The 18,284-nt window shown below is 44.3% G+C and overlaps 1 protein-coding gene across 1 annotated transcript in view; it reads left to right on the top strand.

The window, feature by feature from the left end:
• The window catches only part of LOC129824355 (uncharacterized), a 41,162-nt gene extending 23,855 nt beyond the window's left edge, over window positions 1-17,307 (top strand). Inside the window, exons 9-10 of the mRNA XM_055883945.1 lie at window positions 10,041-10,257; window positions 10,396-17,307. Coding sequence (XP_055739920.1) covers window positions 10,041-10,257; window positions 10,396-12,640 — 2,462 coding nt within the window. The 3' untranslated portion in view covers window positions 12,641-17,307. The remainder of the gene's footprint in view (window positions 1-10,040; window positions 10,258-10,395) is intronic.
• The last annotated feature ends 977 nt before the right edge of the window (window positions 17,308-18,284 follow it).

Below are 18,284 nucleotides of genomic sequence, written 5' to 3'. Positions count from 1 at the left end.
TCGTTTAACAAGTGCTCACAACACTCCGAAAACCAAAATATACAAAATAATAAAAGTGGGTACAAAACCCGTCGTACACCAAAACATAACTTGCACATCACATACAATCAAACAATCTCCGACAAGGACACGAGGGGAAACAGAGGGTTAAATACACAACATGTAATTGATGGGATTGGAACCACGTGTGAAGGAAGACAAGACAAAACCAATGGAAAATGCAAAATGGATCAGTGATGGCTAGAAGGTCGGTGACGTCGAACACCGCCCGAACAAAGAGAGGGACCGACTTCGGCGGAACTTGTGACAACAATGTCCTCTACTCCGACAATTAATTCATCCACAGATAAAACGTTAAACCGAATTCCTTTCTCACCATCTCCTTCCTTTGGACTTTATATGGTGGTTGGGCATCCAACTTTAGGGTACATTACTACAACGGACTGGAGTGTGGACATCAGTTCATCTTTGAATCACCCACGTGGGTATAACCAATGAGGAGATGGCACGTGGGTATATGCTTCTATAAACCAATGAGGAGATGGGAGAGGCAGGACTTGCACCGCGTTCAGCATCACAAATAGAACTCACTTCAATTTTAGCGCTTGGCTACACAGACGCTCGTTGGCGCTCGCGAGCAGTGTGAGTGCAATGATTGAATAACGTGTGTGTACATTTATTTTGCAACGCTCGAGCATGCGACGCGAGCGGTGTGGTCAGCATGTAACATGTATGTGTAAATGTATTTTGCGGCGCACGCGACGCGAACGGTGTGGTCAGCATGTTATAGTATAAAATACATTACCACTGAAAATATGACCCTTCAGTTTCTGAGTCACTCAGTGCGGTATTTCTGTAACAAACATATCGAGGACTGTTGACAGCGGTGCCACTTCCTCATATCCACTTTTGGGATTTTATATTGCAGTGGTCCTTTTTTAAATGTTTTATTATTTTCGGGTCCCAAAAAGTACAATTAGGATGACAGGATCAAATCAATCAAATCACGTTTATTTTATATAGCCCTTCGTACATCAGCTAATATCTCAAAGTGCTGTACAGAAACCCAGCCTAAAGCCTCAAACAGCAAGCAATGCAGGTGTAGAAGCACGGTGGCAAGGAAAAACTCCCAAGAAAGGCCAAAACCTAGGAAGAAACCTAGAGAGGAACCAGGCTATGAGGGGTGGCCAGTCCTCTTCTGGCTGTGCCGGGTGGAGATTATAACAGAACTATGCCAAGATGTTCAAAATGTTCATAGGTGACAAGCATGGTCAAATAATAATCATGAATAATTTTCAGTTGGCTTTTCATAGCCGATCATTAAGAGTTGAAAACAGCAGGTCTGGGACAGGTGGCGGTTCCATAACCGCAGGCAGAACAGTTGAAACTGGAATAGCAGCAAGGCCAGGTGGACTGGAGACAGCAAGGAGTCATCATGCCCGGTAGTCCTGACGTATGGTCCTAGGGCTCAGGTTCTCAGAGAGAGAGAAAGAAAGAGAGAACGAGAGAATTAGAGAGAGCATACTTAAATTCACACAGGACATTGGATAAGACAGGAGAAGTACCTCAGGTATAACCAACTGACCCTAGCCCCCCGACACATAAACTACTGCAGCATAAATACTGGAGGCTGAGACAGGAGGGGTCAGGAGACACTGTGGCCCCATCCGATGATACCCCCGGACAGGGCCAAACAGGAAGGATATAACCCCACCCACTTTGCCAAAGCACAGCCCCTGCACCACTAGAGGTATATCTTCAACCACCAATTTACAATCCTGAGACAAGGCCGAGTATAGCCCACAAAGATCTCCACCACAGCACAAACCAAGGGGGGGGGCGCCAACCCAGACAGGAAGATCACGTCAGTAACTCAACCCACTCAAGTGACGCACCCCTCCTAGGGACGGCATGAAAGAGCACCAGTAAGCCAGTGACTCAGCCCCTGTAATAGGGTTAGAGGCAGAGAATCCCAGTTGAGATAGGGGATTTCAAGAGCTGAAATATGAATTGTAAAGTCTCGTGGTAGCTTACGCTTGAAAGATTTCACAAACCTACACTTGTTTTTGTGGGAAATCATCGAAAAGGGACAGATTTGGAATTGAATATTAAAGCATAAATCAAAAATATGAAAATACTATAGGCCTATGTCATGTATAGAAACGGATAGCTATCTATTGTTAGCCTGCGGATTTAGGGTAGAGAAGGGAATAGTAGACTACAATGTAAATATCAGCATTTCAGGTAGTAAACAAGTAAAATGCATTTGAGGAAGATGCTTGAGGGGAATTATAGCCGCTTGTGTTATAGTTATAGGATAGCCAATATGTCCTAATCGATTATATACAGTTGAAGTCGGAGGTTTACATACACTTAGGTTGGAGTCATGAAAATTCGTTTTTTTCAAACCTCCACAAATTTTTTGTTGACAAACTATAGTTTTGGCAAGTCAGTTAGGACATCTACTTTGTGCATGACACAAGTAATTTTTCCTAGAATTGTTTACAGACAAATTATTTCACTTATAATTCTTTGTATCACAATTCCAGTGGGTCAGGAGTTTACATTAAGTTGACTGTGCCTTTAAAAAGCTCGGAAAATTCCAGAAAATGATGTCATGGCTTAAGAAGCTTCTGATAGGCTAATTGACATCATTTCAGTCAATTGGAGGTGTACCTGTGGATGTATTTCAAGACCTACCTTCAAAGTCAGTGCCTCTTTGCTTGACATCATGGGAAAATCTAAAGAAATCAGTCAAGACCTCAGGAAAAAAATTGTAGACCTTCTCAAGTCTGGTTCATCCTTGGGAGCAATTTCCAAATGCCTGAAGGTACCACGTTCATCTGTACAAACAATAGTACGCAAGTATAAACACAATGGGACCACGCAGCTGCCATTACCGCTCAGGAAGGAGACGCGTTCTGTCTCCTAGAGATGAACGTACTTTTGGTGCGAAAAGTGCAAATCATCCCAGAACAACAGCAAAGGACCTTATGAAGATGCTTGCGGAAACAGGTTCAAAAGTATCTATATCCACAGTAAAACAAGTCCTATATCGACATAACCTGAAAGGCCGCTCAGCAAGGAAGAAGCCACTGCTCCAAAACTGCCATAAAGTCAGACTACGGTTTGCAACTGCACATGGGGACAAAGATTGTACTTTATGGAGAAATATCCTCTAGTCTGATGAAACAAAAATATAACTGTTTGGCCATAATGCCCATCGTTATGTTTGGAGGAAAAATGGGGAGGCTTGCAAGCCGAAGAACACCATCCCAACCGTGAAGCACGGGGGTGGCAGCATCTTGTTGTGGGGGTGCTTTGCTGCAGGAGGTACTGGTGCACTTCATAAAATACACTGCCTGGTATACAGGTCCTGGATGGCAGGAAGCTTGGCCCCAATGATGTACTGGGCTGTACGCACTACCCTCTGTAGTGCCTTGCTGTCGGAGGCCGAGCAGTTGCCATTCCAGGCTGTGATGCAACCAGTCAGGATGTTCTCTGCTGCAGCTGTAGAACTTTTTGAGAATCTGAGGATCCATGCCAAGTCTCCTGAGGGGAAATAGCGGAGTCAATCACCACCTTCCGGAGACACCTGAAACCCCACCTCTTCAAGGAATACCTAGGATAAGATAAAGTAATCCTTCTAACCCCCCCCCCCCCCCCCCCCCCGTTTAAAAGAGTTAGATGCACTATTGTAAAGTGGTTGTTCCACTGGATATCATAAGGTGAATGCACCAATTTGTAAGTCGCTCTGGATAAGAGTGTCTGCTAAACGACTTAAATGTAAATAGGCTTTGTCGTGCCCTCTTCACGACTGTCTTGATGTGTTTGGATCATGATAGTTTGTTGGTGATGTGGACACCAAGGAACTTGAAGCTCTCAGCCTGCTCTACTACAGCCCGTTGATAAGAATGGGGTCATGCTCGGCCTTCCTTTTCCGGTAGTCCACGATCATCTCCTTTGTCTTGATCACGTTGAGGGAGAGGTTGTTGTCCGTGTAGCCTTTTGATTAGCTATTTATCAGTATTGTTTAACAGTCTTATGGCTTAGGGGTAGAAGCTGTTCAGGGTCCTGTTGGTTCCAGACTTGATGCACTGGTACCGCTTGCCGTGCAGTAGCAGAGAGAACAGTCTATGGCTTGGGTGACCGGAGTCTTTGATTGTTTGGGCCTTCCTCTGACACTGCATGGTATAGAGGTCCATGATGTCAGGGAGCTCAGCCCCAGTGATCTACTGGGCCATACTCACCACCCTCTGTAGTGTCTTGCGGTCTGGTGCCTTGCAGTTGCCATACCAAGCGGTGATGCAGCCAGTCAAGATGGTCTCAGTGGTGCAGCTGTATAACTTTTGAGGATTTAAGTGCTCATGCCAAATCTTTTCAGCCTCCTGAGGGAGAAGAGGCGCTGTCGATCACTCTTCACAACTGTGTGGGTGTGTGGATTATGTAAATTCCTTAGGGATGTGGACTGAGGAACTTGCAATCTCTAGACCCGCTCCACTACAGCCCCATCGATGTGGATATGGGCGTGCTCACCCTTCTGTTTCCTGTAGTCCTCAATCAGCTCCTTTGTCTTGCTGATGTTGAGGGAGAGGTTATTGTCCTGGGCCACACTGCCAGGTCTCTGACCATCTTCCTATAGGCTGCCTCATCGTCGTTGGTGATCAGTTCTACCACCACCGTGTCGTTGTGAACAGGGGGTACAGGAGGAGACGAAGCACACACCCTTGAGGGGCCCCTTGTTGATGGTCAGCGTTGCGGATGTGTTGTTGCCTAGCCTCACAGCCTGGAGGCGTCCCGTCAGGAAGTCCAGGCTCCAGTTGCAGCGGGAGGTATTCAGCCAACGCAACCTTTGTTGCAGTCAGTAAGTGTGGTCAGTAGTAGTGTGGTCAGTAGTTGTGTGGTCAGTAGTTGTGGTTCAATAGTTGTGGTCAGTATTGGTCCGTCGTTTGTCAGTAGTTGTGGTCAGTAGTTGGGTGGTTCAATAGTTGTGGTCTGTAGTTGAGGTCAGTAGTTGTATGGTTCAATAGTTGTGGTCAGTAGTTTTGTGGTTTTGGTCAGTAGTTGCATGGTTCAATAGTTGTGGTCAGTAGTTTTGTGGTTCTGGTCAGTAGTTGTTTGGTCAGTAGTTGAGTGGTCAGTAGTTGCGTGGTTGTGTTCAGTAGTTATGGTGAGCAGTTGTATGGTCATAAGTTGTGTGGTTGTGGTCAGTAGTTGTGTGTTTTTGGCCAGTAGTTGTGTGGCTCAATAGTTGTGTGGTCAGTAGTTTTCTTAAAAGACAGAGCTAGCTAGCATGAGACATAAGAACATTGCTAGAGTCATTCCTACAATGCGGTGCCTTTTGGACCTCAACTTTTGGGGGGGAGGAAAGTATATACACTGCTCAAAAAAATAAAGGGAACACTTAAACAACACAATGTAACTCCAAGTCAATCACACTTCTGTGAAATCAAACTGTCCACTTAGGAAGCAACACTGATTGACAATAAATTTCACATGCTGTTGTGCAAATGGAATAGACAAAAGGTGGAAATTATAGGCAATTAGCAAGACACCCCCCAAAAAGGAGTGATTCTGCAGGTGGTGACCACAGACCACTTCTCAGTTCCTATGCTTCCTGGCTGATGTTTTGGTCACTTTTGAATGCTGGCGGTGCTCTCACTCTAGTGGTAGCATGAGACGGAGTCTACAACCCACACAAGTGGCTCAGGTAGTGCAGTTCATCCAGGATGACACATCAATGCGAGCTGTGGCAAAAAGGTTTGCTGTGTCTGTCAGCGTAGTGTCCAGAGCATGGAGGCGCTACCAGGAGACAGGCCAGTACATCAGGAGACGTGGAGGAGGCCGTAGGAGGGCAACAACCCAGCAGCAGGACCGCTACCTCCGCCTTTGTGCAAGGAGGTGCACTGCCAGAGCCCTGCAAAATGACCTCCAGCAGGCCACAAATGTGCATGTGTCTGCTCAAACGGTCAGAAACAGACTCCATGAGGGTGTTATGAGGGCCCAACGTCCACAGGTGGGGGTTGTGCTTACAGTCATTCTTAACAATGGGCTAAGATATCAGCAAGAACACTACTGTTATTCCCCATACTTATTTCATTATTATACTTCTTTCCAATTTTGCCAGTGTAATCACATATTTGAAATCTGATATTGTCACGCCCTGGCCATAGCAAGGCTTTTATTCTCTATTTTGGTTAGGCCAGGGTGTGACTAGGGTGGGCATTCTAGTTTCTTTATTTATTCTAGTTTCTTTCTTCTATGTTTTCTATTTCTTTGTTTTTGGCCGAGTGTGGTTCCCAATCAGAGGCAGCTGTCTATTGCTGTCTCTGATTGGGAATCATACTTAGGCAGCCTTTACCCACCTGTGTTTTGTGGGTAGTTATTTTCTGTTTAGTCTCTGTTACCTGACAGAACTGTTTGCTTTCCTTTTGTTACTTTGTTCAAGTGTTTCTTTGATAAATAAAATCATGAACACTTTCCGCGCTGCGCTTTGGTCAACTCCTTCTGACGACAGGCGTTACAGATATGCCTACTTGTGTCTTTTAAAATGAATTATATGAGGCTATATATTTTTGCAGCCATACATGGATAGTTTTGAATAAGTCCTACAAATAAGCATTTAATATTAAATGCTCCAGGCCTCAAATATAACTTTTGACATTTCAAATATTGTGCACATGCTAGGCAGAGATGATAGGGGAACTTGCAACTCATGAACACATCATATTTATGTAGGGTAAGATGATGGCAAGGATCTTCAACTAGTAGGCATAAACCACATGCATATTGAGATTCATTCAATGTTTCTTGAAGGTTGGGTGATTTTGAGAAATTAATTGTTATGACAAGAACATTTTCAAACTCCCAGCACTTGAGAAACATAGATCTGGAGAGCAATGTAGGATTTTCTTCCAGCCTATTCTTAAGAGAGAGTTCACACAAAATACAAAGTGTTTGGTTCCTTACCTTGAAAGCAGTATATGGACAAGGAGAGTGCAATCTATGATTTGGTTACTCACTGCCATCAACCATTAATTTGAGTATTTCCTGTTCAGAGCCTTGGTTTAGTGGTAACACTCCCTGGCACATGTCACAACAGACTTTCCACCTGAGAACAGGGATCAATCCCTGCTTCCAACCTTCCCACTGTTTCTCCCATTTGCCGGTCTTCCCATCTCATTTCATTACTGTCTGAATACAGTGTCAAACCACCGAAAAATACATATTTAAAATATTATCAGACTTTAAATTTCACCCCCCCCCCAAAATCTCAAAGTAACAACATCGTCACATTTTGTTCATTTAATTTTTATTATAAATGTTTTACCCTGGTCATAGGCCTAAGCCATGTCAAAATACATAGAATTACAGGAAATTAGCTTTAAAACAGTACAATTTTCATGGGGGAGGACTCAAACGCCCCCCATCTAGAAGTTCGGCCAGGGAGCAATTCAATTCACATAGCAAATCTCACTCCAAGCTTTCTTCAAAAGTTGTCATCCCTGGTATATCTAGCTGTCCGATAACACATTCTGAGGGAATGGCTTGTCCTGCACTTTCTAAAAACCCAGAGTGCATTGAGTGAATGTTGGGAACAGATCTTAGTTCCTTTCTAAACATAGCAATGTGAATGCAAAGTGGACTCGGACCACAAAATAGGTGAAGTGAACTGGCAAAAGAGTTGAGTCGTCATTCAAAGGCAGTGTGAATACAAAGAAAACTGGATTACTATGAAAACTATGAAAACACCCAGAAAATGTTAAATACAATTATTATAAATACAATAATCATGAAAAAACGTTATTGATAAGGGATAAACTAACTAGGACTATAACATAATTGCTTATTTATCAACTTCCACAAGAAATATAACACCCAGGGACATGGAAAAAAAGTGGTCAATCCATATTTTACACTAAATAAAAAATCATATTTCCTGTGGACAGAAAAGGAACCGCAATGTAGGAATGACCCAGCTAGCTACTTTTTCTTTGGCACTAGTGATATCTTCTAAATGGCTTATTTAACCTTTCTGGCGCAGGCGTTCCGCTAGCGACCCACCTCGACAACATCCTGTGAAATTGCAGAGCACGAAATTAAAATGACAGAAATAGAAATATTTAACATTCATGAAAATACAAGTGTCATACATCAATAAAGCTTAACTTCTTGTTAATCCAGCCGCTGTGTCAGATTTCAAAAAGGCTTTACGGCGAAAGCACACCATGCGATTATCTGACGACAGCGCCCCGCATACAAAAGCATGAAAAACATTTTTCAACCAGGCAGGTGTGCCACAAAAGTCAGAAATAGCGATATAATAAAAGCCTTACCTTTGAAGATCTTCTTCTGTTGGCACTCCAAAAGATCCCATCTACATCACAAATGGTCCTTTTGTTCGATAAAGTCCTTCTTCATAACCCCAAAAACTCAGTTTAGCTGGCGCGCTTTATTCAATAATCCACCGGTTTCCCTCCTTCAAAATGCATACAAAATGAATCCCAAACGTTATCAATATACTTCTCCAAACAAGTCAAACAATGTTTATAATCAAACTTCAGCTACCCAATACGTAAATAAACGATAAAATTTAAGACGGAGAATCGTTATTGTCTTTACCGGAGATAAACAACAAAGAACGAGCTCTCATCCACGCGCATGAAAACACTATAGCCAAAATGGGAGCCACTACAGAAAAACTACAAATTCTAGCTCATTTTTCCAAAAACAAGCCTGAAACTCTTTCTAAAGACAGTTGACATCTAGTGGAAGCCCCAGGAACTGCAATCGGGGAGGATTTCGCCTCATAATAAACATGACAGCCATTAAAAACAGTGGTAGGCTGAATTTATGTTTTTGGGATGGTTTGTCCTCGGGGTTTTAGAGGTTTTAATCAGTGAAAAATAATTTAGAGGACTATAGGAAACATCAGGTATTAAATTTACAAGTGTTATTTTGACAACATTTATTATTCAGTTTCGCTATAAAATTAGTTACTTGTTCAGATAAAATTGGTGGCTGGCAATTCAGTTTCATTTTGAAACACCATGTTCACCCATTTTTACATGTGATATTATTTCACTCTTTCTGTGCTTGTAGTTGATCTTGATCTATATTTTGTTTCGCTACAGAGAGTCACTTCCCATAGGCTACAATTCATTATGAAAAAGTATGTTATAAAACGCTCAAAAAGACTCCAAACCAACTCATATTACATCAATCTTATTCAGGATAAAGTCTGTCGTGGAAAATTGCAAGATTATGTTATAGTGCTTGTAGGATTATATTATAATCTTTGTATTGCATTAGAATGGTTGTTTTATTCGACAGAATAGAATCTGTCGACTATTGTGTTTTTGTGTGTGTTCCACTGAGGATGGGCCTCTATGAGATAACACTGACAGAGGAGATTTACGATGTCTTTGGGTAATAAAGCCAAAAGAGCATTCCAGATAGTAAAGGTAATGTTTTTGTGCTATACCGTACCAGGGTGAGACGGGTTCCAGTTGGAAGTAAGAGGGGACCAGACACTGGTCTTTACTATGAGAACTGTTGACACAGCAGTAACTGTCTGCTGTGTTTTATAGATATCTTTCATACAAATCTTAACCTTTGTGAACTGTTCCTAAGATTTGTGGTTCGTCATGTAAGTTGAGAGGGGTGTGTCTTGGCTATAAAAGATCTTTGTATTCTTCTGTAGGACTCTCAAACATTCATTATAGATAGTGAATTGTTGAAAGTCAAAGGCTAAAGCTTAAAGCTCATTAAAGATGAAGTTTAAGTATAACTCTGACTGGTGTGTAGTTTGTAACTCTCCTCATTTGGTAATACAGGAAAATGCCATCACAAGTCTCTGCACTAAAAACATGTTTATATTTTCCACTGCACTATAAATCCATATTTGTGTATTTTTGTTGTAAATAGCACCATTCAAACATGTTATCTTAAAAGGTATATGGACCCCAGTGTTCCCAAAATGTCATATTTTGGTCACCATAGACCATTTTTAAGTGATTCTATTTTTTTGTTTCCCCCAGGCTCTCCTAAGAGGCGTCCGTTCCAGAGACAGAGAGCAGCCAGTGAGAACACAGACCCAACTGAAGAGGACTCACCACCTCTTCACCCTTCACCCCCTCTCCGACATGACATCACCCAGCCCCTCCCCCCCACACACAGCCAGATCAGCAGCCTCCAGTATCTCTCTGCGCGGTCTCTATCTCCCCCCACCTGCCCACCCTCACCCTCCCTCGGCAGGTACCATTCACAGACTCTTACTTCTAACAAACAGTGGGTTGGACCAACATTACATTTTTATTGGTTATCGACCTATTACATCTGAATGGTGTTGTTCGATGGTGAATCTACCTAACGTCTCTCTCTGTCTCTCTACAGGCTAGAGGGGGAGACGGTGGTGGAGGCTGCCAGCAGAGGTAGGAGAGGGAGAGACGTGACTCACCCACCACCAGAGCCCCCTGAGGCCCAGGGGAGAGAGGAGGAGCCTGTGGAGATGACAGAGACAGGATTATTGAGAGAAGCTGGGACAGAGAAAGAGGCAAGGTCATGGGCAGAAGTTGGGGCAGTGACAAGAACAGAAGCAGGAGAGGAGTTCAAAGTACGGGTTGGGTCAGGAGAAGAGTCAGAGGAATGGGCATATATTTTAGGGTCAGAACAAAGGGTGGGTAATGGAGCAGAGATAATGGTATGGGAAGGTCTGGGAACAGATGAAGCCCAAGAGGAAGGAGAAAGGTTCCAGGTAGAGCAAGAAGCTGAGACAAGGATAAAGGCAAGGACTGTGGATGGATTGGGGGCCACTTCAAAGGCAGAAGCAGGAATGGGTGTAAGAGCCAAGACAGGTGTGGGGGCTGTTCTGGGAACAGAAAAAGAGACCGAGACAGGAGCCAGGTTAGAGTCAGTGATAGAGGTGGGGGCCACACCAGGGGCTGAATTTGAAGTGGAGGTAGGGCTAGGGGCATCAGTGGTGAGGATCAAGGCAGATTTAGGATCAGGATTAGAAGGGTTTCTAGGTGCTGGAACAGGGATAGGGGCAGATCCAGGGCCTCGATCAAGGTCTGGGTCTGCAGTGTGTATCAGTCGACAGGAGAGCTCTGACATCTGGAGCCTACGAGCCTCTCTGGAGCAGTATGCCTCTTCGGACCAGAGCAGCACGGACAGAGAGTCCATACGCAGCGACGTCGACAGCGTGTGTTCGGTAGGAGGAGCAGCAGGCCAGTCCAGCTTCACTGCCTGCCACTCCCAGGACATTGGCGATGAACTGGAGGGAGAATGGGAGCATGGGGACACGGAAAGGGAGGGGGGAGACAGAAGACAGAAGGAGACAGAGGCGGAAGCAGAATACAGGGACACTGGAAGAAAGATGGTTAACAGGGGGGTTCAGAGGAGAGATAGTGAGGGGGGAGGAGGAGGAGAGACTGAAGCAGGGAGCTGGAAGCTTCTGCAGATGGACAGCGGGTACACGTCCATTGAGGCTCCAATACGGGCCCCTGAGGAGCTCAGGCTGTTTGGGGCCCCTGGAGGCCCCCGGGGGAAGACAGCGTCCGAGAAAAGGCTCTTCTTCACTAGCTCTGGGAGGAAGGACTCCGTCAGTGAGAACCTAGAGGCCAAGGTGTTCCAAGAGGAGCAGGAGGATGAGATGCGAGAGGGTACTGAGGTGGAAGAGAAACGTGTAAAGAGGTCCCCAATGTCCCCTAATGGAGGACAGATGCTTACCCTCAAAGAACCACCACAATCATTATCACCGCTAAAATCGCTACAACTGCAACAACCGCCGCTACATTCGCCCCAACCCGTGCCCTCGCCTCGGCCCGTACGCCTACGTCGACGTGACTACAGCATCGACAAGAAAACGGACGCCCTGTTCAATGAGTTCCTGCGTCATGATACCCGCTTCGACCAGCAGGGGTCGCCGCTGCACTCCCGGTACCGCTCGTGCATCCACCTCCGCAAACAGTGGCAGCGCCACAAGCAGTACAGCGACCCGGGGTCTGGGGGGCGTTACTCGCTCTCACTGGAGAGGCAGAATTTCAGACCCCTACAGAGGGGTGATAGTGCAGGATATCCTCTGGACACAAGGTACCACAGCACGCTGTTACGTATTGCCAGCGCAGCCAACGAGGAGGCCAATGAAGGGGCGGCTAGTGAGGGAGCAACCAATGAGGGTGCGGCGCATGAGAGCACAGACGTTAAGGAGTCAATCAATAAGGGTACAGGAAATGAGACTGTAGCCAATGTTGACGCAGCTAGTCGGTCATCTGACACACTGAGGGCTGAGTCCAGCGGGATGGACCCGAGGGTGGACAATTACAACAAAAACAGTAGCCAAGCCATGAGTCTATCAGAGAGTTACTCCTCTGCCCCTACCCCTGTGGCTCTCCCTGAGCCCCTGAAAGACTCCATAGATCCCCCCACTCTCCACATTGAGGACCCTGAATCCCCAGGCTTAAACCCCCAGCCACAACCCCAGGCTCCATCCCCCAGCATCTCTGATAAGCTGTCTGTGACCATGGAGGACAGGCTCTTCACTGGGCTGTGGAGGACAGGGCAGGGCCAGGGAGGACAAGAGTATGTGGTGGGAGCCATCTCCCTCTCCTCTTCCCCTGAGCCCTCCAGCCCTGTGTAGCCAGGCTGACCTTTCACTCCTCCAGTTAGCTTCATCCCACTGGGCACATACTGGTTGAATCAATGTTGTTTCCACTTCAATTCAATTACATTGAACCAACGTGGAATAGGCATTGAATAAACGTCTGTGCCCAGTGGGATGGCATCTCAGTTCAGGTCAATCAATGGATAATTTTGGTATATTTTACTGTATAGCATTAAAGAAACAAAATACCTTCCCAGGTGTGAGTGAACCCCCCTTCTCTCTGGCTTTGAATGCTTCTTCATGGCTGACCTCACTTCTTGTAAAGCTACAGGCTCCCTGACTCAAATTCAATCATATTGTATTTGTCACATGCGCTGAATACTAGTGTGAAAGTGTGTGTGTGGTGTCGGTATGAGGTGTATGTGTGGGTTTGTGTGAGCGTTAGAGTAGTGTGTGTGAGTGAGTGAGTGAGTGGGTATAGTCTTGTGAGTGTGCATAGAGTCAGTGCAAGATAGGGTCAATGCAGATAGTCTGGGTAGCATTTGATTAAATATGTTGCAGTCTTATGGCTTGTGCGTAAAAGCTGCCTCGGAACCTGTTTGTCCGAGAGTTGATCCTCCGGTACCATTTGCCAGACGGGAGCAGAGTGAACAGTCTTTGGCTTGAGTGACTGGTCTTTGGCAATTTCTCTGGCCTTCCTCTGACACCACCTGATGTAGAGGTCCTGGATGGCAGGGAGGTCGGCTCCAGTGATGTACTGGGCCATCCACACAACCCTCTGTAGAGTTTTGAGGTTGAGGGCGGTGCAGTTGCCATACCAAGCGGTGATGCAGCCAGTCAGGATGCTCTCAATGGTGCAGCTGTAGAATTTTTTGAGGATCTGAGGGCCCATGCCAAATCATTTCAGCCTCCTGAGGGGGAAGAGGCATTGTCGTGCCTTGTTCACGACTGTGCGTGTGTGTGTGGACAGTGTAAAGTCCTTAGTGATGTGGACAACGAGGAACTTGAAGCTCTTGAACCACTCCACTGCAGCCCTGTCGATGTGGATGGTGGCTTGTTCTTCCCTCTTTCTCCTATAGTCCACGATCAGCTCCCTTGCTCTTGCACAACACAGCCAGGTCTCTGACCTCCTCCCTGTAGGCTGTTCTCATCGCCGTCCATAAACAGGCTTACTGCCGTCGTGTCGTCAGCAAACTGGATAATGGTGTTGGAGTCGTGCGTGGCCACACAGTCGTGGGTGAACAAGGAGAACAGGAGGGGTTTAAGCACACACCCCTGAGGGGCCCACTGTTTTGACGGTCAGCGTGGCAGAGGGGCTGTTTCCTACCCTCACCACCTGAGGCTGGCCCATCACGAAGTCAAGGATCCAGTTGCAGAGGGAGGTGTTCAGTCCCAGGGTCCTGAGCTTGGTGATGAGTTTGGAGGGCACTATGGTATTGAATGCTGAGCTGTAGTCTATGAACAGCATTCTCACATAGTTATTTATTTTCTTGTCCAGGTGGGAGAAAGCAGGGTGAAGTGCAATTGAGATTGTGTCATCTGCTGGGTTGGAGAGTAACGGATTACATTTAAACTTTTGATAGACTTATCAATCTGTAGTTGCTACATATATTTTTGGACTTATAAATTATATAATGTAAAGATATAATTGAATCATATTATTATATGTAGTAGAAAGCATTGTATTAGAAGAAGCCCACATAACCAACCCATAAAGTAAAGTGTAACATCCATATATGGCCAGCTATGTAAACTTTAACATTGATTTATCTTGCAATAGATGTCGTTCAACATTTGTCTTCTTCTAATGCCTCTTAAGGGAAAAGTAATCTAAAAGTAACTGAATGTAATTATATTACATTACTGAGTTTGGGTAATCCAAAAGTTACATTACTGATTACAATTTGACAGGTAACTAGTAACTATCGAATTACATTTACAAAGTAACCTACCCAACCCTGGTCATCTTTGGATATTTTGGGGTGGTATGCAAATTGGAGTGGGTAAAGGGTGTCTGGGATGAAAATGTTGATGTGTGTCATGACCAGCCTTTCAAAGCACTTCAAGATTCAAAGCACTTCAAGATTACAGATGTGAGTGCTACGTGACGATAGTCATTTAGGCAGGTTATCTTGGAGTTCTTGGGAACAATGACAATGGTGGTCAGCTTGAAACGTGTTGGGATTACGGACAGGGCCAAGGCGAGATTGAAAATGTCTGTAAAGACACTTGCCAGCTGGTCTGTATATGCTCTGAGAATGCGCCCTGGTATTCCATCTAGCCCGGCGGCCTTAACCTGTTTAAAAGTCTTACTCACATCAGCCACGGAAAGCATGATCACACAGTTGTCTGGAACAGCAGGGGCAGCTATCATGCATGGCTCAGTGTTGTTTTTTTCCCTTAGAGAGCACAAAAGGCATTTAAGGCATTTAGTTTGTTTGGGAGTTTGTCACTGGGCAACTCAAGGCTGGGTTTCCCTTTTGTAATTCGTTATCGTCCGCAAGCCCTGCCACAGAACAATAAGCGTCAGAGCCACTGTAATAGGATTCCATCTTCCTCTTATATTCTCATTTTCTATGTTTGATGTGTCGTTGGAGGTCGTAGTAGAATTTCTTGTATACATCCAGGTCTGTGTTCCGTTCCTTGTATGCGATAGCTCTAGTCTTTAGCCCAGCGGGGATATTGCCTGTAATCCATGTTTTTTTGGTTTGGATACGTTCGCGCTGTGGAGACGATGTCGTCGATGCACTTATTGATGAAGCCTTTGACGGATGTCGTAAACTCCTCAATGCTATCAGATGAATCCTTGAACATATCCCAGTCTGTACCAGAAAAAATAGTCTTGTAGCCTCGTGTCTGTTTCATCGGATCACTTCTGTACTAAGCGCGACACTGGTACTTTCTGTTTCAGCTTTTGTTTGTAAACAGGAAGCATGAGGATAGAGTTGTGGTATATTTGCTGAAGGGAGGGCCTTGTATGCACTTCTGTGGGTAGAATAAAAGTGGTCCAGAGTTTTAGCGCTCCTTGTGGGGCAGGAGACGTGTTGGTAGAAGTGAGGTAGATTGGATTTCAGTCTTCCCGCATTAAAGTCTCTGCCCATAAGAAACATTGCCTCTGGGTGTGCATTTTCTAGTTTGTTTACGACTCCATACAGTTTGTAGAGCTCCAAAGTAGTGTTGGCTTGGGGAGCGATGTAGACATCAGTGATAATTAGGGCTGGGAACTCTCTTGGTAGATACAAAGGTCTGCGGCTTACCATTAGGTATTCTATGTCAGGTTAGCAAAAGCTTGAGAATTCCTTCACACTGGAAACATTGCACCAGTTGTTGTTTTACAACGAGAAAGAAAATTATCAAAAAGAGTAGAACCAGCTCACCTGCTTGTACTCTATGATTTGACTATTAGATGTTCAATGCTTCTTTTGGAAAAATAATATTTTGCCATATTAAAACTAGACTGTAAAAAGGTTTACCTTAAAATGAGTGACAGACATAAATGAATCACTAATCACATGAAATAAATAATAATCTTTAGAAATAACAAAATAACTATGACTTTACAATGTTGGTGAACTTGGAGACATTTGTGGATTAAGGGCTCTATTCAATACGTATCACGGAAGTTCAGCGTTACAGCTTGATTGAAATTTAAAGGCACTCTTTCTGTGAAATGTCCCATATGTGATGTTATACTGTAAATTCATAGCTATATTATTGCTAGGAGATAAGTATCCTTGCTTGGAGATTAGATATCCTAGGGTAAGAATATTCAAAGATAAATACACAACGCAGAGGACTCAAGGTCAAGAGGGAATTAACGATCAATGGAAATAGTTGTTTTTCTGTAATAGGGAATTAATGATTTATGGGTCAGAGACACGGGAGGAATTTCAGTCCCGGATGCATAGCTACATGTGGCAAGTTCTCATTGGTCCGAATTGTCTATACATTGAGCCTGAAACGGGATACTTGTTATTTGGCCGTTGGCCCAGTTTTATTGCAAGAAATTATAATTGGTCAACCACAGGCTAGGGTTGGGTTACAAATGACATCCTGTCGCTTTGTTCTGAGGAGAATCAAAAAGAACAGGGAAGAATGGACATCGACCATCTGCTTCCCAGCAAAACAACTACGATTTTTGTTTTCTTTGAATAAACCTATTTTTCTCCCCCTGATTTGCTTTGACGTCTGTGTTATTGAAGAATAACATCAACTGCTAACACTTGGTACCGTGACCCGGATGAATTGGTCATGACCAACAACAAGAAAAAACTCTTAACTGAAAATATCTGTGCAGTGACGCTCCCCATCCAACCTGACAGAGCTTGAGAGGATCTTGAGAGGATTGGCACAGTGTTGTCTGGGTTAGGGTTTGGCCGGGATAGGACGTCATTGTAAATTATTTTGTTTTTAACTGACTCGCCCAGTTAAGTCAAATAAAAAAACTAAACCAAAGTACTGAGTAAAGGGTCTAAATACTTGTGATATTTACAGTTTTTATTTTTAATACATTTGCAAAAATGTAAAAAAAACAACTGTTTTTGCTTAGTCATTATGGGGTATTGTGTGTAGATTGATGAGGGGAAAAAACGAATTAATCAATTTTAGAATAAGGCTGTAACGTAACAGAATGTGGAAAAAGTCAAGGGGTCTGAATACTTTCCGAATGCACTGTAACTATTTATTAAAGTGCTCATTCTGTGCTCTGTTGTGTATTGCATCTTTAAACGCATGGATCACATGGATTTCAATTTAAAAAGTAATTTCACAATTTTTGCTCAGTTCGAACAAATCTAGAAAAACAATTTAATCCCTCAACCCATTCCACAATGTTGTGTGTGCTCGTCCTCTTTTGTCCTCCTTCTCCAATGCCCCAGACCCATAGCATTTTGCCCTCGACATTCCATCATCTCATGTTGTGTCTGTATATTGATGATGCCACTTCAAATTAGTGGATTCGGCTATTTCAGCCACATCCGTTGCTGACAGGTGTATAAAATCGAGCACACAGCCATGCAATCTCCATAGACAAACATTGGCTGTAGAATGGTCTTACTGAAGAGCTCCGTGACTTTCAACGTGGCACCGTCATAGGGTAACACCTTTCCAGCTAAATGTCTGCCCTGCTAGAGCTGCTGTTTTTCATGGTTCGTGCCCCTTGTTCCAGTTAAAGGAAATTATAATGCTACAGCATACAATGGCATTCTAGACGATTCTGTGTTTCCAACTTTGTGGCAACAATTTGGGGAAGGCCCTTTCCTGTTTCAGCATGACAATGCCCCCGTGCTCAAAGCGAGTTCCATACAGAAATCTTTTTTTGAGATCGTTGTGGAAGAACTTGACTGGCCGGCACAGAGCCTTGACCTCAACCCCATTGAACACCTTTGGGATGAATTGGAACGCCGACTGCGAGCCAGGCCTAATCGCCCAACATCAGTGCCAACCTCCATATTGCTCTTCAAATCAAATCAAATTATATTGGTCACATACTCATGGTTAGCAGATGTTAATGCGAGTGTAGCGAAATGCTTGTGCTTCTAGTTCCGATAGTGCAGTAATATCTAAAAAGTAATCTAACAATTCCCAACAACTACCTAATACACACATCAAAAGGGATGGAATAAGAATATGTACATATAAATATATGATGAGCGATGGCTAAGGCATAGGCAAGGTGCAA

Source organism: Salvelinus fontinalis, chromosome 26 (assembly GCF_029448725.1).
Source record: "Salvelinus fontinalis isolate EN_2023a chromosome 26, ASM2944872v1, whole genome shotgun sequence".
Classification (NCBI taxonomy): domain Eukaryota; kingdom Metazoa; phylum Chordata; class Actinopteri; order Salmoniformes; family Salmonidae; genus Salvelinus; species Salvelinus fontinalis.
This window is presented reverse-complemented; position numbering and strand designations above follow the sequence as displayed.